Genomic DNA, 24,220 nt, shown 5'->3' with positions numbered 1-24,220 from the left:
CTGAAGATTTGGTGCTAGAGGACTCCCGGTATTTCCTTGGAGTCCTTGACTTCCTCCCGGGAGGGATGCAGGACTCCAACAACGACGGAGGCAGGCTCTTCTCCACCTTTATTCGAGAAAACTTTATCGTGCGAGGTGGGGTTTCCCTCAATGGTGTGATTGGGGAATGTCTCACCTCCCGTGACTTTCCTGAGGGCGGAAAATCTTCGTCCGAAGGTGAGGGAGAAAAGTCCGAGGGGGGAGAATGCCTGCCTCGAAGACTTACGAGGAGACAGCTACGTCCTCGGAGAAGTTAGCTCGTCGGAACTCCTCTTTTCCTCTTCGGGGGAGTGGTTGCAGCCAACGGTTTGTGGCTCCACTCAGAGAGAACAGCTTGAAAGCCTGTGCTCCCGCTCTGATTAGAGTCCCAAACCAGGCTGCCAGCTGACGGTTGCGCTGTCAGACACTCCCTCAGGAGGGGAAGTCGCACGTAAAAAGATAAGGACGGCATGTTCCTGGACCTTTCTGGAACCTTCCCCCCTACCGGCAAGCACGCTGTTCTGTGCTTGGGGGGAGGGGGGGGAAGGTGGCAATGGCACCCTTACCGCGCGTTGTCCGGCAGCCTCGCGCGGGGAAGGGTATTGGCGATTGCGATAGGGAGCGCGCTCGCGCGATGGGAAATACCCGGGGGTCGCGCGCGAGAGACTGGTGAAACGCTCGTGCGCGCGAGGGTGAGACTTCATAGGGTGTGCAGGAATCAGATTGTCGTGCAGGATCAGAATCAAGAGCCCGTGCGCACCAGAATGTTGGCACGCGCGTGCGCGCGGAAGATCGTCGCCGCTTGAGCGCGCAAGAAGCTCGTCGGCGCTTGCGCGTGCAAGAAGCTCGTCGGCGCTTGCGCGCGCAAGGAGCTCGTCGGCGCTTGTGCGCGCAAGAAGATCGTCGGCGCTTGCGCGCGCAAGAAGCTCGTCGGCGCTTGCGGGCGCAAGAAGATCGTCGGCGCTTGCGCGCGCAAGAAGATCGTCGGCGCTCTCGGGCGTAAGAAGATCGTCGGCGCTTGCGCGCGTAAGAAGATCGTCGGCGCTTGCGCGCGTAAGAAGATCCTCGGCGCTTGCGCCCGTAAGAAGATCGTCGGCGCTTGCGCGCGTAAGAAGATCGTCGCCGCTTGCGCGCGTAAGAAGATCGTCGCCGCTTGCGCGCGTAAGAAGATTGTCGGCGCTTGCACACGTAAGAAGATCGTCGGTGCTTGCGCGCGTTAGAAGATCGGCGAGCGCGTGCGGGAAACCATCGGTGCCTGTGCACGGACGATCGTCGGCGCTTACGCGTGTAGGAAGATCGTCGGCCAAGAAGATCGTTGGCGCTTGCGCGCGTAAGAAGATCGTCAGCGCTTGAAGATCGTCGGCGCTTGCGCGCATACGAAGATCGTCAGCGCTTGCGCGTAAAAGAAGATCATCGGCGCTTGCGCACGTATCGTCAGCGCTTGCGCGTAAAAGAAGATCATTGGCGCTTGCGCGCGTACGAAGATCGTTGGGGCTTGCGCGTAAGAAGATTGTCGGCGAGCACGCACGCTAGGATGAAGGGTCAGCTGACAGGACGATCAGGAACTCGGATGTGTCCTTAAAAAGGGCGGGCATCCCCCGCTGAGGACTGTAGGCAGGTCTGCTTCAGAGTCCAGAGCCGAAGTCCTTCGTTGCAGTGCAAGGGTGAGCTGGTAGATCAGTAGGTCAGCTGGCAGGACGATCAACACTGGAAGTTCTGCTTGATACTCCGAGGAGGGGCCTCTATGAGACCTCTCTCCCGCGAACGGGAGAGGTGCCCCTCGTAGAAGAGACTTGGAGACACTCGCAGGCTGAACCACTGGTGAGCGCCTGTACGCTATCTCAGGAAACTCTAATGATGTGCGCTGATGCGCAGGTGAACCTTGGTGCGCGGTTCCTGGAACAGGATGTCTCTGGATGGCAGTCTCAGGAACAGCAGGAACAGTAGGCGAGTGCTTGCGCGCAATTGCGCGAGAGCGCGCAGTAGAACGTTGGCGCGCAGGGGATACCTGGCGCTTAAGGGACTTACTCACAACGTGAGAAAGCCCCTTTTGCCCCGAAGGGACCGGTGCCCGTTGGATAACGGGGTGCGTAGGCGCCCACAGCGTCAGCAGCCAGGAACGGAGACGGCAGGTCAGCAGGTCTAGGAGATGGCGAACAAATCTGCGGAGAGGTCCCGAAACAGCAAGGTGGTCTAATCAGGAACAATCCTCCGAAGAGGAGTCTCTATGAGTGACCTCTTTTGCGAACGAGAGAGGTGATCACTTCGTAAAAGAGACTTGAAGACACTGGAGATGGCGCCCCTTAGGGCCGTTGGATTAGCAAGCTGACTTATAAGGAGCAATCCTCCGAAGAGGAGTCCTTATGAGTGGCCTCCCTCGCGAACGAGAGAGGTCACAAGACTGATCCTGCAGCTGCTCAGCCCCTTGAGCATAGCTGCAGGTGCGACCGCTCAGCCCCAAGAGCATAGCCACCTGAAGTTTTCATGCGCCCGGCCTTGCAACCGCTCAGCTCCTTGAGCATGGTTACAAGTGCGGTCGCTCAGCACCAAGAAAACCCAGTCCAGGAATTATTAAGGCATGAGAAGTTCCCCCTCTGCAGGGAGAAGATCTCACACCTAGGAAGGGAACCTCCCTCGGAAGGGAAGTTACCCTACCCCTGGAGGCGAACCTCCTTAGCGTTCTAAGATGAACTGAGGAGCTGACAGTTGTCACGGGAGAACTTCTAAGAGAAGGGATAATGCCCATGACGATGTCCTAGAGGGACGACAGCGACAGCAGACTCCCCAGGCACAAACAGGACAGCTCTGCTTCGTTGGCACACTTTAGTCAAATGAAGAAAAACTGCATAGTTAAGTGGGAAAATAAAATTAAATAACTATTTAACAGAAAATTCCCCAGGGAGGATCTCCGAAGAGTAACCCCGAGGGAATAGCAAAAAATAAGAATTAAAAATTAAGTACGTGCCCTCCTCCCCCACTGACATTCACGGGAGAAGGGGGAGGGCGGAGGAACTGTAACAAAAACAGAATTATAACAGAATTATAATTATGTAAATCATCTAAGAATGTTCACAAATAGTAAGAACCACTGACCCCCGAAGGGAAGTGTTCCCCACAGAGAAGCTGAAAAGTTAAAAACACAATTAGATTTCATAAAAAATAATCGAGACAAATAAACGGAATAGTAACCCAACCCGCAACGGGAAAGAAGCTTCCGTAATAGTACGTAGTAATAGTAAGAGGTGAATGACCTTGAGTAGAGAGAGAGACCGTAGTCAATCTAAACTCCCACATTCCCTTCGCTGAGAATCCAAGTTCCCCGTAGGAAAGGAGGAACAGCGATGATAATAGATGAATGAAGAAAGTCCAGCGATGACGATTCCCCACGGCGGCCGAGTTAACGGAAAAGCCGAAGGAACGACCGAAGGACCAAGCGGGAGAGAACGTACTCCATGACGTGAAACCGTGGTGGCCTAGCACTACGCCGGTGTCGTTGTCGTACACTACACACACAGCACAAACACTGAAAAGAAAACTTACTACATTTCTATACACAAATATATACAAACATAAAGAATGTTTATATATATATTACAAGTATAAGAAAAAGTAAGTAAAAAGACAAGAAGCCTTAATGGTTGTCAAAGAGGCGAGGGTGAAAGCGGACACGTCCGACCACCACCCGAGCCGAAGTAAAAGTGAGCTCAGCACACAGGTGTGAGAGAGAGAGGGGGGGGGGTAGCATGCTACCCCTCCCTAATAGCGATGGGGGTAGTAAACCCACGTTAAAATTCTAATGGCCCGTCATTTCAGCTACGCCGAAAGTAATACCCATATTGTATTTCAGTTATGGAACAAATAACTGTTGAGATGATACTGGCTGAAAATGAAGTGACTACCGGACTACTTACAAGATTATTTTGTAGAATGTGGCGTGAAGAGGCAAAACTTGATGAATGGGAGTTAGGAATGTTGGTGAAAATAGCAAAAAAAAAAAAAAAAGGAGACCTGACTGCTTAAAATAATTACAGAGACATAACACTTACGTCAGTTGTTATGAAAATATATAGTATGCTTATTCTAAAGAGACTGGAGAGAAAGATTGATGAAAAGCTGAGAGATGAACAAGCAGGATTTCGAAAAGGTAGAAGTTGCACTGACCAAATTTTCATTTTGAAACACGTACAGCAATGCGTAGAATATAGAAATCCTCTTTTGATGGCATTTGTGTTCTATGAAAAAGCCTTTGATAGTGTGCACCGGCCAATTTTGTGGAGAGTCCTGCGTTATTATGGAATTCCTCTTAAATATGTAAATTGGATTAAGTCTGTTCATGAGCATAGCAAATGCAAAGTTAATGTTAATGGGGTCTTATCAAATGAATTTCCAGTGAACAGAGAAGTACTCCAAGGGAATGTGTTGTCACCTATGTTGTTTCTTCTTCTCATAGATTTTGTAATGTGTAGAAGGGTCAGAGATGGTTGACAAGGATTGGACTGGATTGGTGATAGAAATTTAGCAGACCTAGAGTAAACTGATGATGCTGTCCTTATTAGCAGAACACCACAGGATTTGCAATGTTTGCTTACCAGAATGCATGAAATATCACACGAGGTCGGGCTGAAGATAAATAGAAGAAAGAAAGAGATGATGAGAACGGAGTATGCAATGGAAGATGAAATATCATTGAAAGGAGAAAAGATTAATGAAGTAGAATCATTAAAGTATTTAGGAACTATGATCTCCAATACAGGGTCTTTAGAATTAAGAGTTTAGTGAAAGATTGAAAAAAGCAAATCAGACAATGGCTAGGTTAAGTAAAATTTGGAAATCAAATCACCTAAAATTACACATAAAAATCAGACTATATATCAGTTTAGTGAGATCTGTGTTATTCTAAGGACATGAGTCATGGTATGACAATGAAACTATGTCCAATAGATTTATTAGATTTGAGAACAAAGCCCTTAGAAGGATACTGTGAGGTAAATGGCAGGACAGGATTAGAAATAAAACTACTGTATAAGAGAGATTACTCGAGTGCCATATGTGGATGAGATCATGATGAGGGGAAGATGGAGATGGTTTGGGCATGATCTTTGCACTCCTCAAGAGATTAGTTCACCAAATGTTCAGCTGGGCTCCATAAGGCACTAGAAAAGTTGGAAGACCCAGGCTTACATGGCTGAGGACTATGAAGCACCAATTTAGGAGATGATGAATGGAGAAGTATTGAATTGAAAGCTCAAGATAGAGACGACTGGCGAAATCTAACCGAGGCTCTTTGCGTCAATAGGCATAGGAGGAGATGATGATGAATTGCTTTCACAGATTTAAAACACACCTGCAATGAGTAAATAAAAAAATAATACAAATTAAAGTGCATATAAAGCAACATGATTAGAAGTAAGGAAACCAGTTCCTTTCCCCCCAATCTTTGATTCCCATTCACTACTGGATTGACTAAAAGGGGCAGACTGGGATTAATTCAAGAACCTTCAACATGCGAGTCCTATGATCTACCTCTGAGCTATGCAAGGTACTAATAAACTTATGCTGGATCATACTGTAATACATAAAAAAAATATTCAATCTTAGAAATTAAATTCCCAGGTACATTGTACAAACAAATGAGAATTCAGTTAGTCAATGCTAGACTACATACTATAGTAGTTAAGATTTTACAGTCACATACCAACAAAACCTATCAAAATGTAGATAAAACAATAAACAGGGAATACTAAAATACATTACAATAATTCCATTATTTTGTTTGCTTCAATTCTTACATACAGTATGTCAAACTTTCAGCCAGCTGGCGTGTCAAAATATTTTAAAAACAGCAATAACAACATTATTAAATCAAAGCAGTTTTACTAGCATTTGAATTTTGATCATGTAGTTCTCATAAACAAAATAAATAAATAAAAAAACTGCAAACAACACTGTACATGTCCTCTTCTTTTTACCTTAAGTAAAATCTTAAATTTTTATAGCATATGTGTTCTCCCAAAGCTTTCAATTTATCTATAAAAGATCAAAGGTCACCAACAGCAAGACAAAATCTTATGATACAGCTCTTCTAATTTAACTTAAATACAATGTCATAATCTTGCAGTAACATACCTCAGAAATTCAACACATAAAAGCAACCTTCATTAATTTCATATAATTCTGTACTTACTAATTCACCCATTTGGCACTGCATGTGTACGCTTAACTAAACATTAACTCAACTGAGAGATCAGGTACTGCCTTTTAACCTTGATTTTTCTCTAACTACATAAGGCGTAATCTCTAGTGGCTCCAATGAAGGCCTTCCACTAGTTTGTTGGGTAACTGCTGCAATTCGATTTGATGTTAAAATACTTTTCCCACAATTCTCTCGCAACGAATTAAACTGCGATACGTTTCTGGACAATCCAACGCATCTGGCCTTTTTACTAAATGCCGGAGCTGTTTGAGGACCCCTCACTCCTAAACCATTCACTTTGACTGCTCTCTGAACAGGAAGACTCTGAGCTGATAACTTCGAATTTGACTTTGTGAATGGCACGCAAAAGGAATCTATTGTGACAGCTTTAACAAAAGGCTCATCTTCCCACTTGAAGAATCTGCAATTCTTCCTACTTCCTGTTCCGCCGTTCGGGCACGAAAAGAAGTATCTTCCCTCATTGGGTCCTGGTTTTAATGTGAGGAGCAACTTTGCCCTTCTGCCACAGCCACAAAACGGCGGCGTCCTTTTGTACCGGAAACTGGTCTTACCATTTCCGACAGAGGACACCGACGACATGTTCTGTCGTACAGGTGTCTCTACCATGGACTTCCTCTGTCCGACGGACGCTCTCAAACCAGTATAAGCAGAGGGTAAAGCGGGAGTTTTAAATGGATCCATTGTACTGACACTTAGTAACTTAGGAGATGAGAAGGTATTACCTGTACAGGAAACATTTTTACCTGTATTTCTTACTATATTAGTTATGGACCTCAATGGGTGAATCGAACCATTAGCAGACTTTCCACCACCATTGCAAACATTTAATGAAGTGGTTGTTTCCAATTTTTCACTTTCTACGACGATGGCACTAATGCTACTTTGACCTGCTTCCTCTTCTTGTTTGCTGACGGCATACACGTCTTTTCCAATCAAACCCGAAAGACCTAGGCTAAAGTTGATACAATCTGTCGTATCATGACTGTATCCATCATCGCTTGAATTCTTCTTGGAAGATGCTAGACTAGAGGCTGTTGGTTTCACTACTTTGCTATGATCACTTCTATCACTGAGATCTTCCAAAGGCCTCTTACCAAGGATGACATTCTTCACCTGATTAAAAAGCTTCTGAGCGGCTTCTTTCACAGACCTACCCTGGAGGATTACAAGGATCCTTTACAGTAATAAAAACACAAGTTATTTGTACTATTTAATAAAATTAGACAAAAGTATGTTCATAGGTAAACTTACAATAGAACAAGAAAAACATAAACTAAAATTTGTGAGTAAACATTATCTCAGTTTATACATTCAACAAAGCCAGACAAAACTAATACTGTACAGACTTTACAAGAAAAATATCTAATGGTTGCAGTCATATTTAAATATAGTGTACATGGTAAAAGGTGATAATTACTGACTAGCAACTATCTGTTAAATTAAAATACATAACAAAACAAGAATTAAAAGGAGCAAGCATAACTAAATTAAATTAAAATAAAACATGAGTTTTATGATTCACAAAAACATTACGTTTAAAAATTATAAAAATTTTAAAAGTAACTTGTATTCTTCCTAACTATACAAATCTGAGTCCTTTAGGTATAGAGCATGTTTTCAGGGTGAGATGGAGAGCCATAGAAATGTTTAAATGAGCACTTAAGTGGCAGGTGGGAGTGAAGTCAAGCAGCCCCAACGACTTTATCAGTTAGTCTTTTCACTTATGACCTTTCGGCTTAGGAATGAGAGGGCTGGTTGAGGAGGGATGTTTAATCTACAGGACTCATGTTTAGATAGCTATGAAAATACAAATTACTTTAAAATTGTGTGATATGTTACTACGAAAATATAAACCATTGTCCTTCAGGTAAGGAGACTCACTGCTTGGTGGAAAAGTCAATCTACGTGGTCCTGTACAGGAATGAAAGAAATAATTCCAGCAACCTCCTATCTGTCTATCATTGGGATGAATAGTTTGATAGGGCCTGGCTTGTCCAAGTAGATTGATAAGAGGTCAAAGGAGGGATCCCTTTCACCCAAAGGGTTTCGCAGTCCGGAATAATATACAGGACCTGGCATACAATGACAAAGAGTTGGTATATATTTTACCATACTTCCCCTTATGTAGAGAGGATGGAGGAAAACTTCTTTAAGTTCTAAAGAATGGAGCTCAGAAGTGTAGTTTACCAGCATCAAGTCAGATCCAACTAATAACGGTTCGATCACTTCATCATTAAGAGATGGGCAGAATGAATGATGTGCCAGTCATATAGCCTCGATTCCAGATTTACATCAATATGTTATCATGAACAAAATGCTTACCATCACTTAAGGGATCTGGGCTAGCTACACCACTACTTGATCAGTCACTACAAGAGCAAGCTCAAGGCAATCAAGGGCCTTGTGGGTACCACTGTAGAATAAAAATCCTGAAAATTGTCTGGTGCATACCCACCCCACCAACTGCAAAATTCCTCTTGAGGTAAGGGTGGGCCTAGCCCCTGACTTTTCTAGTTCCGGTCCTAGCTTGTACCTAGATTCTCTCAGCATTACGCATCAATTCCTGAAGTCAAAAAAAGATCGTGTTTTAGATGCCTCTTACTTAATTCTGCCCATGCTATGGAAGAGTTGCTGACACTTACTTAGATCTGAGGCATTGGGTCTTCACATAACACTGCAGAGCTCTCATGGGGCACAAAAAACTTTCCTATCCTTGCCAGCACATTCTTCAAGTAGAGATGGGATGGAGAAGGGCTTGAACCTGAGGTCGTGCTCTGGCAGGGTCCGAGTTTGGACATGCCCTAGCAGGGTCCAAGTTTGGCCATGTGCCCTAGCACTAGATTACGGAGCTCCTACACCTCTTAGAAAGGGAGACTATGGCAGAGACCATGTTACTTGCCTAGCCTCTTCACTGATGATAAGGCAGCAGAAAGTCTTGGAGTCAGAATCTTGACTAGGGTCTTCTCTAAGGCTCAGACAACTTACTGAGAACAACATGACTACAGTATTAGAAGCAACTCCTATGACAAGGAAAGTTCTTTACCCTTCCGTCGAAAGAACAAACTCAAATCTTGGTGGTAGAATTGATAGCTGCTACTTAGAGAAGCTTTTTCCAGCTAGGAAGAAGTGGAACTCCGACATCTGGTCTCGAGATGATTCAACTCAGGAAGAATCCCTTCTATGATATTCATCATAGCGAATAGACCACTTTCCCAAGGAGAGTGAGGGCCAAGGGTATTCCTTTGAGATTTCTACAAGGCCGAAAAGGAAACCATTCAGAATTCGGCCGTCTTGGAGCCATCTGAATCAACCTGAGTCCTGGTGTAACCAAACATGACAGATAAGCCGACAGACCAGGGTTAAAAAGAGAAAGGCCGTATTATCCAAGTGATCCCATAAATGTTGGAAGGCAACTAAGAACACAGACCATGGGATTGGATTGGAGGAGAAACACTGGGGCGCTTCTTGTCTAGCCATATGGTCGTTCCCCGGAGAGCCCTCCAACTAGAAGCCTTTCTGTTACTCCAGGATGTAAAGACTACTCTGACCCTACAGTCCTCCCTTGGTGCCTAAGTGTATTTGCTAGTCCATTCTTCTTGCCAGGAATATCTGGCGACTAAGTGTATCTGCTGGGACATTCTTCTTGCCTGGAATGTGATTGGCTGACAACTACCCGACATGGAATGCCATCCAGAAATACATCTGCTTTGTCAGCTCGTACAGCTCGACGTAAGCCAGTATGGTGGTGTTGTTGCAATACCTCACCGGAAGCCTTCTCAATGTTCTTGGAAGGCTTGCAGTGCTATAAAGACAGCTAGTCTCAAGGCATCAAAGAGTAGATGCTGCTTCTTCTGACTACACCGATGAGACAACCCTGTCGTTCAGGCATGTACCCCTCCCCTCTTTCAATGTATCTAATCGCAATTGCATGTCAGGAAGCTAAGAGTCTAGTGGGACCCCTTGTGATGGTTCCTCATTAGCCAACCAGTAAGATTGACCTAAGTCTCCCATCCCGCCAGTACTTGAAGAAATCTCTGTCGAAGATGCTCGCTTGAGGAACAAGCTTCTCCAGTGAGGAAAGGTGGCTGAGAAGATTCTGCCTATACCCTGGTAGTTCTTTTTGACAGAATGAATGAACTACCTCCTTAGGCTTGCTGATGCCATTGTCAAACTGATCTAATCTCACTTACCAACATGCCCAAGTGCTTCAACCTCGAACTGGGTAAGAGATTTGACTTTTCCTTGATTATCACAATCCCCAGGTCATGACAAAAGCAGAAAGTTGAACTCAATCCTGTAGCAAGCATGAAACTGTGACACAGGGCCACAACCCTGGGCTAGTGCATCCCAAGGCCGACACCAGGGTAGCAGGGATCAGAGCAGTGGACGCCGGTGTCATACCCTAAGTTCACGCTCTGACCCTGCGCTTTGGTTGTCTATCTTACTTGGCTACCAAAGTAACCAGAAACCTGAAGCCAAGGTGCGGAGCCGTGACAGTGAGTTGCAGCCACGAGTCAACCTGGCCAATTGAGCCTTGACTCGTGACTCTGACACTGGGTCACAGCCACTGGCCCTATGTGACTGAAACACAGAAACATCACGCATGTCCCACTTGGCTACCTGTGTAGTCTGGAACCCGAACCATAACCCCATTGAAGCCGTGACATGGGGTCCACCCCAGCACAAAGGTCCCGGGCACATAATTGGAGGCCAAGCAATTAGTTCTGCCCGGATGCCAATGCATCATCCCCAGGGGGCCGAATCACTGGGCTAAAAGTAGACAACCTGGCAACCAGGGCAGCCAGGGATCCAAGCTGTGGCCATAAGAATCCATGGCTATAACCCAGGGTCCCACTATGTTTCTGTGCATTGCCTGTCTACCCCACTTGGCTACCGAAGTAACAGGGAACCTGGGCAGAAACACTAATCCAACACAAGTCAACCTGACCACCCTTGCCTCAGCCCCGGGGGCATAAACACAGAGACATTACACGTGTCTCACTTGGTTACTGGAGTAGTCTGAGACCTGAGCCCCAAGCCCCAGCAAAGCTGTGACATGGGGTTACGACTCTAGCCCTACGCAATGGCCAAAGGGGCATTAACGTGGGGCTGTATCATCTGTCCTGCTTGGCTACCAAGGTAGCAAGGGACCTGAGCCAGGGTTCTAGTGGGGCCAAGGCTCGATGCCACGATCCAGGGCCATGGCCAAAGTCCTGTGCATGAGCCTTGGGGAGCCTCACATTCCAAAACACCAGTCCCGCTTGACTACCGATGTAACCAGGAACCAACTCCCAGCCCCAGTGAGGCAGAAGATTGAGGCCATGAACCTGTCTCATGCATCGAGATCCAGTCCCTTCAATACCGTCCATCACTCCTAAGAGAGGTGATGTTGAAAGAAGCCCTTTCCTTAAATTATGAATGACAGGACTTTATTGACTTCTACTTTTTCTTTGTCTTAGAAGATGTGAACAAAGTTGGACGCAAAAAAGGATGACAAGGAAGAGGCATTGGAGGAGGAGGAAGAATGTGCACATTTTTTCCTCCTCCAAACCTCCCATCAGGCTCAGCAAGTAGAGGAGTCGAAATCAGAGAAGCCCAGATAATGCTTCCCTAAGGGAAGAAGCTATATGGGTTGCTAAAAGAACCACAACACTTTGGGCTATAGTTCCCCCTCCACTACAAACATCACAGGGAACACTGACACTGGGGAGCCTACCTGAAAGACCTGATCCTTAGATCACACTCGTTGTCAGCGGTAGTACAAACGGAGAAGAGCCTCCAACCTCCAATGGGGTTTGGCGAACACAGGAGGATGTAGGTCTGAGAGCTCCTTGCTCTTGACTCATACTCCTCATGGATTGAGCCACAGGAGTAACCACAAGAGCAGTGATAGCAGATGCACCCAATGAGAGGTGTAAGCAAAGCTCTCTCCATCTCTCTCAAAGCATAAGTCTGGCACAGAAAAAAAGGCTACGACAAACACTCAGCACACAGAGATGATTGTGAAAAAAAAAACTATGTTAAGTCCATTCTCCCAAGATCAAGTTTTTTGCTTCACATTAACAATCAACAGCTAGCATTCACTTCCTAAAAGAAAAAAGGTACAACAATAAGTTCGTACTTGATGAGGCAAAAAAAAAAAAAAAATAAGTGAAGTGAGACTTTGACAGGTAAAAGGGTGGGGCATCTCGCCCTCACTCCAACCTGTTGCTTAACTGCTCGTTTAAACGATTCAATGCTAAAAACCTACTCCATACCCAAAGGATGATGGTTTTTATTGGCGCAGAAACAACTAAAATGTTAGTTACATGCTAGATCAAATTGTTATCATTACAAAAATGCTCGATGAATCCAAGAACTTCTACTAAAGGTCAATCTTATCAAAGTGAATACATGTGGTTTCTGTTAAACAATAAAACTAGCAAGGAAATGGTGTTTGAAAGCTCATCTATCAAACCACATTATTGTTAAATTGCTTTTTCCTAATAGCTGGGTTATAGCACTGCAACTTCTTAAATGATCAATGTTGAAAGAATGTGACTGATACATACTTAAAATCCAAATGTGCTTTTAACTCATCCCACATCTAAAATAAAGATCAAATGGTTTCAAACCTGAGGCTGAATTTGAATGGGCAGCCACTAGCTAGGTATAGGATAGAGCAGGCTGAAATTTAAATTCATAATACACTGGTTCTAATGAAACCAATCATATAAAACAAAGAAAATACCAGCTACTGTACTAATAAACTTATTACAATGAGATTATGAATTCAAGCCTTAGCCTGCACCAGCCTGCGTCTGTCTGTCAAATGCTGCCTAAACAGAATATTTTAACAATGTATCATGTCTTGCTAAGCAAATACTCGTACATATAGAAATTTGATAAGTTATGGTTATATATTACAGACCTTAGTAAAATTATACAAAGCGGAAAATTAACAGAAGCTATACAGCGCAGTGTGCTGCACTTCAAAACCTAACCTTAGTTTTAGCTGAGAGAGACTTTGTAATCTTCAGCGAGCAACCGTCCTTCGCCATACGAGAGATCAGCACAGCGGTATTGCGAGTGTCGCAAATTCCAGAGTGTTCTCTCCCTTCAAATGATATGCCAAGGTCTTTCAATGCTCCAGCCAAGCCTTGGGGTCGCCGCTGATAAAAATTCTGTGCAGAGAAATACGTACTCTTTTTTCTTAATTACTGTACCACATTTCACTTGAATAGAATATAAAAACCACCCCTCAATTGTACTTTAACTCAAGTTTCAGTGATATGAAAATAATCCTTACGGGTGATGTGAAAAGAATTTAATTTCCCATCCCATACTCAATCAGTTTTCCACAATGAAGCATTGACTTATCTGAATATTCAAACATGATCATTCCATACTCATAGGAAACAACTACGATACTTTTATTTTAGACATGAATTTCGTAAGACTACCTGAGATATCTTTTTATAATTTGAAACTGAAGATATGAAGAATTGCTTCATTAAAAATAGGAGAACATTAGAACATGGTAGTCGAAGAAGTAGGACAGCTAAATGAACTGACGAATTGACTAACACTATGGGCCAATCCCGACCGTGACAAAATCAATGTCAGACTCATGACTTTGGTCAAGGAACTATTATGTAATGTTTCAATTTACTTATGTTGACATTTTGTAGTGTAACTAACAAGTGAATAAAGACAGAAAGAAACTGAAAATTGCAATAGAAAGTTAAATAAATTTTCTATACAGTATAGAACTTACAATTACATGAACAGATGAAGCCTAAGGGTTAATAAAACGTTGAAGCCAGAACAAAAGTCAGTCGGAAACTACTGAAACACAACAGATACTCTTTGATTACAACTGCAATGCAATGCCCTAAGCACAATGCAGGAGTGGATTAGATTTATGAATTTGGAATATGAACCTAACAATGGAGCCTGGGAGGCTATTCAATATCACTGTACTATTGAGGGAAAACCCCCACTTACAGTAGAATGTAAATGTTAAGAAGCTTGCCAGCAAGATGGAAGGATGGATTAAGAAATGGAGGTAAAACAGAAGGCTAAAAAGCGAGAACAGATTAAGGCAAAGAGGATATGATCTTTCAAAAATGCTTACAGTGCATCTTTTGAGGTGAACCAAAAGTAGACCCCATTATGGCAGCACGATTATTTTTATTATAAGCTAAGCTAAAACCCAGTTGGAAAAGCAAGGTGCTTATAAGCCCAAGGGCTCCAACAGGGAAAACAATTTTTTTTTCCTAAAAGTAATTTTTGCTAGATATGAATTTTTTCATTATGGTAAAAAAATAAACCCAATAAATTAGGGAGAAAAGTTTAACAAAAATGGGAAAAAATGGCATCATTTCATCATTCTATAATGTCTTTCTAAGGTATGTACTAAATTTCAATGCTAAAGCCTTTAAAACTAAGAAGACAGAATTAGAAGATATGGCCGTTCAAATTTTTCCTTTTTTTTTTTTTTTTTTTTTTCAAAGACAATATTAATGAATTATGATTATTATGAATTTCATATTCCTTTTTTAGTATTAATACATAAAAAACTATGTTATTTATCATAAATGAAGATCTCTTTACTCAATATCTTGCTTCTTTGGGCACCTGCTCTCTCTCTCTCTCTCTCTCTCTCTCTCTCTCTCTCTCTCTCTCTCTCTCTCTCTCTCTCTCTCTCTCTCTCTCTCTCTCTCTCAATATTATACAAATAATAGGGCAAATTTTTTTCTTTAGTATGTTAATGAGATGTTTTGATTATCTTTTCCTCTTTGGCATGCTGAAATTCTTGCCAAAAAAAAAAATAAAAATAGACACTTCACTAATTATACTAATATCACCGATATGATGCAATTATTAGAGAGAACTTTGTTCTTCTGTATGTTAGCGACATGTTTTGATTGTCTTTTCCTCTTTACATGATGGAATTCTTTCCAAAACAAAGAAAAACACATAAAACAAAGGGAATGTCAGAGGAAAACTAAAACATGTACTCTCTCCCCCCAAGGATTCACCTCACGCTGAAGACTGAAGTGACTAAGCGCTTTATATGTGACTCAAGGAATGTCTACAGATACCAATGCTCACAGTTTTTATATATCAAAATGTAATAATTAACAAAATTTACTATAACAAAAGAAACACTGCATTTTCTTGTACCCTTCAACATTTTCAGCTTACCGAGATACTTTTACTAATTACCCTATAGCTACGAAAGTAATAAGAATTTTGATGAAATATTCCGTAAACACATTCTCCATTGACATATGAAGCTCCTTGATTTTTTCGGGATTTTGCATTTTTCTCCCTATATCCCAAAATATTGGCTTACCGGCCGGCCCCCTTAAATTAGATTTTTCATATTTAAATCATAAAATTGACAATTTGTCCTAAATTGCATTTTTCCTAGCTATACAAACCCGTAATCATTTAATATAGGAATTCACTACAGCTCAGCTGAAACAGCCGAAGAGAAAGAAAAACAGGCAGTTGTGCTGATTGGTTGGCTGGCGGTATGGGGCGGATATTAGCTCCGGACCCCCCCACCGCCAGCCCACTTTCCTCATTCAAAAGCTTTAAGCTCAATGTGGAACATGAGAGGGGTGGTAGGGGCGGGCATTTATACTGAATGATAACTGGTTTGTATAGCTAGGAAAAATACAATTTAGGACAAATTGTCATTTGTTCCGACGCGATATACTATACAAACCTCGTAATCATTTAATATAGGAAGACTCACTGGTTGGTGGGAAGTCTGCCTTTGCTGCTTGTGGACAGCTAACTGCCCAGATATACACCTGGTCTCGAACGAGAGCAGAGGACTAAATCCACCTACCCCTGTCTCTTGACCCGACATGATGATGGTGGGGTCTGAGAAACTGGAAGCCGCCGCGCGATGTGTAAGAGCATTGCGCAACCAGAGAGCGTGAACGTAAGAGACACTCGACCTAGGGTCACAGTGACTGGATGAAACTCCAAAACCAAAAGCAAAGGGTTTATACATCCACCGTCTTCCCTGCCGAGCAGAAGGCGGGGAGAATACCTGTAACCAAACTCTAGCAATCTTACCTGGGAAGACTTGTCTTGATGTATGGAACTCCAAGGGAGGAGACAGAGAGAAAGGCGGATCACCTGCAGACTGCCAAACATACCATAAAATCAAGACAAGAGACTTCCCTGTCCTGGAGGAACTAGAGAGGTAAGACATAGGGCCAAGAACAAAGGTGTCCAGGGACTTGTGCGTAAAATCCCTCAAGTTAAAGGCCGTAAAGGTGGTCTGGCGTTTCCAAACGCCAGCCCTCAGCACTTGGCCCAGTGCAAGATTTCTCTTGAAAGCGAGTGTGAGGGGCAATGCTCCTGATCTTGTGAGCTTTAACCCTCGCTGGTGCTTGGACTCTTGAAGTCTCATATGCTTTGCGGAAGGTTTCACGGATCTAGAAGGATATCGTGTTCCTCGACACCTCCCTCTTGGCTCTGCCGGTGCTAACGAAGTCGTCAACATTCAGGCCTCAGATGCCGAGTTCACTTAAGATGGCGCCGGAGACACCTGACGGGACAGAGAAGCCTTTTACCTGAACCGCCACTCGCCGCATCCACTAAGGAAGGAACAGTGAAGGCCTCGAACCTGGGATCCTGGATCGCTGGGTTTTGAGTCTTGGCCACAAACTCTGGCACAAAACTCAAGGAGATCTCCTTCCAACCCTCTGCATGAGTGACATTACAAGAGAGGCTAGCAGAAAAATAAAAAAGTCTTAAAGGTCAAGTGCCTGTCTGAGGCCTGGCTCAATGGTTCGTACGGAGCACGAGTAAGAGACCCGAGAACTAAGGTGACATCCCACTGGGGAACTCGAAGTTCCCTCAGGGGACATGACTGTTCAAAGCTCTTAATGAGCATAGAAATCCCCAGGGCGTTGGAGATATCTAAGCCCTTCAGACGGAACACCATTGCAAGGGCAGACCTGTACCCTTTAATGGCAGAAACTGAAAGGAGCTTATCTCTGCAAAGAAAGACTAGGAAGTCTGCGATCTGAGTCAGAGAGGCTCCGACCAGAGAGATACCCCTTCCACTACACCAATCACAGAAGACCAACCACTTCCCCTGGTAGACTGAGGAGGAGGATCTTCTAAGGTACCCTGACATCTTTCTCGCAGCGAGTCGTGAAAAGCCTCGCGTTCTGAGGAGATGCTGGATAGTCTCCACGCGTGAAGTCTGAGCGACTGCAATGCCTGGTGGTTGCCGAAGGAGATTGGGCCAGTGTGGTAGCTCTCTCAGTGCCTCGACCAGGAATGACAACAGATCGGGAAACCACTCCATGTGTGGCCATAGTAGAGCAATGAGAGTCATCCTGAGTCCTGGAGTTACTAGGACCCGGGACACGACTGCGCGAAGCAAGCAAAAAGGGGGGGAAACGTGTAGCAATCTAGTAATCCCAAGGATGTTGCAGTGCGTCCTCGAACGCAGCCGCAGGATCTGGTACTGGAGACCAAAACATGGGAAGCTTGGCGTTTTGCCGTGTTGTACAAGGTCGATGCACGATTCTCCCCAGAGGACGAGTACTCGACTCGCAACCCAAGGGTGAAGAGATCATTCTGCCCCTATTACCTGGTTTCTGCGACTTAGGGCGTCTGCCAGAACATTTCTCTTGTCTGGAAAGTACCTGGCTGACAAGGTTACGTGTTGACTCTCTGCCCACAGAAATACCTGCCTCGTCAACTGCTGCAAGGGACGTGAGAGGTGCCCCCTTGCTTGTTGACGTGCGCGACCACAGACGTGTTGTCGCATATCGGCACTACCGAGTGCTCCTCAAACGGGCCTGGAAATGAAAGAGTGCTCTCGAGATGGCCATCATTTCCAGCATGTTGATGTGCAGGTGTTTCTTCTCTTCCGACCACACACCTGACACGACCAAGTTGTCCAGGTGTGCACCCCCAACCTTCCGTGGACGCGTCTGTGAACAGACGAAACTGAGGTGGAGGAGGCTATTTGAGAAAACCTTCTCATGAGGTTCTCCTTGTTTAGCCACCAAAAGAGATCCTCCCTTACCTCGCTGCTGACCACTGGTCCTTCAGACACCACTGAAGGGAGCGGAGATGGATCTGCCCAAAAGGAACGAGCTTCTCCAGCGAGGAGAGGTGACCTAGAAGAGCTTGCCACAGGAGGGCTAGAAGTTGTTCCTGCGACAGGAACGGCTGCGCAACCTCTCTGAGTCTGCAAATCTGTTCTTCCGAGGGAAGAACACGAGCGCTGTCGATTCGATCAGCATTCCCAGATACCTCACCTTCTGCTTGGGAATGAGGTTCGACTTCTTGCAGTTCACCACGATCCCCAGATTGCGGCAAACTGCCAGAAGCGAGTCTTGATCCTAAATTATCCTGTGAGGGAGCGAGAATCAGCCAGTCGTCGAGGTACATCGGTAGGGGGATGCCCCTCAAGTGGGCCCAAGCTGCTACTGTCGTGAACACTCGCATGAACAATTGGGGAGCTGTGCACAGTCTGACGCACAGGACTTTGAACTGGTACACCGTGCCCTGGAAGGTGAATCGGAGATACTTTCTAGACGACCGATGAACTGGTACTTGAAAGTACGCGTCCTTCAAGTCTCGAAAGCATGAAGTTGTACTGCCTGATGGCTAACTGCACAGAGCGAACTGTTAGCATCTTGAACGCAGTTTACTGAATAAACTTGTTCAATGACGAAAGGTCGATGATCGGTCTTCAACCTCCTGTCGCCTTTTCGACAAGGAAGACACGACAGTAGAACTCTGGTGACTGATTGTGTACGACTTCTAGCGCATCCTTCTCCAACATTTCCTGGACCTCCACCTCCAAGGCCAGAGCCTTCCGAGATGTTGGAGCGTACGTGTGGAACGCTATTGGGGTGGAGGATAGGGGGGGGGGGCAATGAAGCACGAATGGGAGCTTGTACCCTTTGCAAAGGGTCAACACTACCCATTCCTCGGCCCCGAGGTGCTGCCACATCGCCCAATGGCGCGATAGGCATCCTCTTACCCTCGGCAGCATGGGAAGGGGAAAGCCAATCTCAGCGTTTCCTTTTACCTTGCTTGCCCCTGTTTTTTCCCCGACGTGGAAGAGCTCCCAAGGGAGGCTGAAAGGTCTGTTTGGGGGCAGAACCCTTCTGAACAGGAGCAGGTCTCGGCTGCACAGGAGCAGCAAGAGCACGACCAGTGGTACCCTTCCTACTTCCCGTGGGCTTGGCCTGACTCGGCCTGGCTGCGGACAGTTTCTCGGGACCAGGTCTCTTGAAACTCAAATCCTGCGCCTGGAGGATAATGGAGTCCTTCAAGTCCAGGCGCCATTTATCCAGCGCGGCCCAAACTTCCGGTGGAAAGAGAGAAGTTGCAGCTCTAATAGGAGTGTTCCTGAGTGTCAGGGCCTCTCCTGAACCAATCGGTCTCGCCAAACGAGCGGCTATTGCCTCGCGTTTTTTGAGGATCAGATTGGCATACTGGGTAACAAGCTGGTCCAAGAGCAAAGCAACAGCTTTTCCACCAGATAAAGTGTTCGGGGGTAGCGAGCTAGGTGTCCCACACGAACACTGTGGACGTACCACACCAGTGGTCGAGCCACGAAGCAGCCTTGAGAGCAGCTACAGAGATGGACTCCATAGTTGAAATCTCAGAGGCCGAGAAGGAAACACTGGGATTTCAAGCTCTCAATCGAGAAACCCCCAGCAAGAGCTCCGACTGCAGGGGTCGAGAGGGAGAGGACAAGACACAGAAGACTCTGTGACATAGTACCTCATCTGTCGCTGGAGTGGTTGAGGGAGAAGCTTATTCGAACCTTGGCTCCTAAGCGAGTCACCAGGTCCTATGATCTGGTCACTCACTCGGTCCAATGCTCGAGCAGCCTGTCTCAACCAGGGTAGTGTGAGGGGCTGTGAACTGCCTTTAGGAGCATCCCATAGGATCTCCAAGGCTGTACACTTATCTCAGACACTACCTCAGGAGGAGCCCTGAGGCCATTAATCTCACGCATGAGGTTAATGACCTCTAGGAACGGCGACTCCACCTCGGGATCTTCCGTCTCCACGGCCGGTGAAGGCTGCGGAAGTGGCTGATCCCTTAGTCCCGCTACATCCGTAAGTATAGGGGAAGCGATATGCTGCACGGGTGATGACATGACCCATGAATACTCTCGCTCTGGTCCTAGGACCAAACCAGGCGTGTATTCAGTAATCAAGGAAGGACCCTGGTAGGGTTCATTCCCGACGGAATGCATCGAGGTGCCCACTGCAACCAAGTGCGTGACTGGTCGCTGCGAGCCCCACAAAGCTCCCGAAGGAGCTCGAGCGCGAGCGGGATCACTGGGAACTGCAGCGCTCACACCAGGAGGTGTAGACAGGTTAGTCACGCGAGTAGTGTAGCAGCCTCACCTGTTACATGGCCAGAAAGCATGGGGGTTGGCTGCATCTCACGCGTCTGGTATGCCCAAGAACTAGCCTGTCATGCACGACCGGCCGCCATGTTGCAGACTTAGCCACGAGGTGGCTCCATGCCGGGCCTGAGTTGTACAGGTCGAGTGCGCGGCTGTCTGGGCCTGCTCCCTGCTCACACGACACGAGTCGCTGAGTCGGTCCACGTGGCTACCCCGGTGGAGATAGTCGTGCGTACCGCTGATTCTTCACGAGAGATCACAGCTGCGATTTTTCATGCCGAAGCCAGGACTCTCCTTTCCCTGCTCAAGAACGGTTCAATTCGAGTCTGAGCAGTAGATCGGGGGCCCGGGGACCCCGTCACCATGCTCTGGGAGACGATACCTACGCCCTTGAGCGCGGTTGTCATGCATGGAGGCCTTGTGCGAGATTTGTCGTGAACAATCCCATTAGTGCAGGGAACACGGGAATCTCGCACATCGCCCTCATTCTTCAGAGGAGAAGAGGTGTCTCAGGGCGCCATGTCCCTTCGACTGCGACAGGCCTTCCTGGCCCTCTTCGCTTTCCTCTTCTTCCCCTTCCTCTTTCCCCTGGGGGAGAAGAGTCAGAGTCAGAAGATGAAGACGAAGAGGAGGAGGAACTAGAAGAGGAATATCGCTCACGCTTCCTCTTCTTGTGCCCCTCCGAGGAACTGGAATGTTGGTCGAAGCAAAAGTAGACGACACTGGACAAGGATGAACCACCTGAGACATGTCTGTAGGAAGAGCCATAGTCAGTAAACATGGTGAATGAAAAACATATTGTATCGGCAGGAGTTTGGCATATTTTAATTTTAACAGCTTATCAGCAGGAGATTTGGCAGATTTTAATTTTAACTGACTTGCGGTTGAAGCTGTAAAGGGTTTGCCATCAGTCGTTAAAGAAATCTCAGTGATTAAAACCTTACTCTCCCTTGTTTTAACAGGGAGCCCTGCAATTATTTTACCCTTGGAAAAAGTTTGCATTTTGCCAGGAACAAATGCTTTATCAGGTACATAGTCAACAACAACAGGGGCATCAATGAACATGGGAGTCAATAAAGTTACAACCCAGGGTTGCCAGGTTTCCTAAGTGAGAAAAGGCCAACTTTGATCAACTGCAGCTTTAAGAAGGTAAAAAAAAAAAATGGCCAAAAGTATAGCCTTTAAGGCCAACATTTTATGATGTTGCTAAAGGCTAAACAATTTCAAATAAAAAAGGGCAAATTTGATGTCTTTAGCTGAAAAAGGCCAACCTGGCAACCCTGTTACAAACTCAATTACATTCATGTGTTCATTAACAATCATATCATTCAAATGATGTTGTTGAAGCTCGTCCGCCATATTTAAACGGCATCTTAACAAATTTAAGTCAATCTTACCTGATAATACGAGAGATGTGGTAACATGTCGTCATCGGTATCAGACGGTTCAATAATCTATCAGGTGTCTCTTGGGATCGCCGAAATAGCAGGAACGCTAAGGTCACCCGCTCCCCCAGAGAAACCCGAGAAAACCCTGACAGGCTGTGAATCCGGGCTTCCCAAAACGGCGGCCAGGATTCACACTATGGCAAGGAAAACCTTGAGAGCAAGGTTTTCCCCTGCATGTCGAGCAGAGCGTGTGCGGGTCTACAGAAGGAGACAAAAGTCACCCACTGCAACGCCTGCCACAGCCTGCAAAACATCGCATCTTAAAGAGTAACTTTCTCCTTTATAACAATGACCAAAAGCACAAGAGAAGGCAAAGGGCTGCAGCGTAGAGAGCGGAGAGTAGCATAACCATCCACATTGAGCCGAAGCGAGTGAATGATGAAAGCAGGCTGGCGGTGGGAGGGGGCGGAGCTAAGCTCTGCCCCATACCGCCAGCCAACCAATCAACACAAATGCCTGGTTTTCTTTCTCTTCGGGTGTTTCAGCTGAGCTACAGCGAATTCCTATATTAAATAATTACGAGGTTTGTATATTGCATCCGAACAAATAAAAAATTTCGCTGCTGGTAGCATTGAGGTAATGTATGGATAATTTTAGGGATGGTTCAAAAAGAAATATCATCAAAACAGTTCTTTGCTTGATTTCAACATACAGTATGTAGATTAATCAATTTCCATATTACAAATGGAGACGTAATATGAATTCAGTTTCAGCTAGGAGTATTCTAAATCAAACAAGTTCTGGACATGTCTCACCCATTACCCACCGATTATAAATGGTTTAAAAAGTATATGAGATATTTCTGCTCATACTGTATCATTAAAAAAAAATTATATAAGCTTAGGAGAGAAGTGCTACCAATCCTAAACTAACACTATTAACCCAAAGGAGAGGTACAGTACTGATTCCTTTGGAGTGATATTTTTTTTAAGAAATACGTTAGAAAACGTGAAAATAAGCTTCCTCTTTCCAATAAAACTAAAACAATCAGAATCGTACAAAACTATTATCTCACATATTACATTACTGTACGTCGTTAACTTGTTGCAAGATTAGCATCTTCATGTATATTACCCCTATTAGATGTCATATAGATTCCAATATACAACCTCATACAATAAGTCATTTAATAGTGCCTCTTTTTTACTGTTTTATTAATAATATATACAGTACAGTATTATGATTTTAATGAATACTGTACAAGATAAAATAAAAAATCAATGAATAAGAATTTTGGATGAGAAACTTCAAATAAAAACCTGTGGGTACAATAAACAAATAGCATTTAAATACAGTAATTGCACATTGAAATATAAATCAATTTACAGTACAGTACTTTTTTCTGAAGGATGTATGAATTCTTGAAACATATGAAAGACAGCTCACTAGTGTTAGGAAATCAGCTGACTGAGAACAATAGAGGGTTTGGTGAGACGGTTGGGAGTTTGAGTTTGATTCTTAAGATACTTAAGTAGAACTAGAACGCTTCAACTCAAGAACCGGCTCATGGAATGCAGATTGTTCTTACATAGCAAACTTACTGTTCATTAAATATTTCTTCTATTTCAAAAAATAAAATGCCTACCAATGTGTTATGTTTTTTGTATTATATGGCCGCAATAATACTTACCTTGTAAGTTAGTTTGATGTCGATCCATTGGGTGAAAAACTCGGGCTTCCGAAGCTGTTTCCGGCTACACTCATAGTGAAGACAAACACCAAGATCCCAATCTGAAGGAGCAAGAAGACACATTGAATGACACAAAAAAAAAAAAAAAATTCATTACATAACTAAATTATACTGTAGTACAGTATAAATAGATTAACTATAAAGTCAAGGCATCAAATCTGATATTAACATTATTTTTGAAGAATGGCTGCAGAGTAATAGTGTAGAGAAGTATGAAAAATATAGAGAGAAAAATGTGGAAGTAAAGCACAAGGTAAGTGAGGCAAAGAGGGCAGCTGACCTGAGGTGGGGTCAGGGATTGGGTCATCCATATGAAGAGAATAAGAAGTTTTGGAAAAAAGTGAAGAGAATAAGGAAAGTTGGCTCAAGAACTGAAGAGACAGTGAAAGATGGAAATGGAAGGTTGTTAAAAGGAGAGGAGGCAAGGAAAAGGTGGGCGGAATATT

The 24,220-nt window shown here is 44.8% G+C and overlaps 1 protein-coding gene across 1 annotated transcript in view; it reads right to left on the bottom strand.

The window, feature by feature from the left end:
• Positions 1–5,206: 5,206 nt before the first annotated feature.
• Positions 5,207–24,220, bottom strand: part of LOC137654564 (ERI1 exoribonuclease 2-like) — a 139,515-nt gene continuing 120,501 nt past the window's right edge. Inside the window, exons 6-8 of the mRNA XM_068388304.1 lie at positions 23,715–23,815; positions 13,216–13,395; positions 5,207–7,387 (exon numbers count right to left, since the gene is read on the bottom strand). Of these exons, the coding sequence (XP_068244405.1) occupies positions 6,263–7,387; positions 13,216–13,395; positions 23,715–23,815 (1,406 nt within the window). The 3' untranslated portion in view covers positions 5,207–6,262. The remainder of the gene's footprint in view (positions 7,388–13,215; positions 13,396–23,714; positions 23,816–24,220) is intronic.

This window comes from Palaemon carinicauda, chromosome 15 (assembly GCF_036898095.1).
Source record: "Palaemon carinicauda isolate YSFRI2023 chromosome 15, ASM3689809v2, whole genome shotgun sequence".
NCBI classification, from domain to species: Eukaryota; Metazoa; Arthropoda; class Malacostraca; order Decapoda; family Palaemonidae; genus Palaemon; species Palaemon carinicauda.
This window is presented reverse-complemented; position numbering and strand designations above follow the sequence as displayed.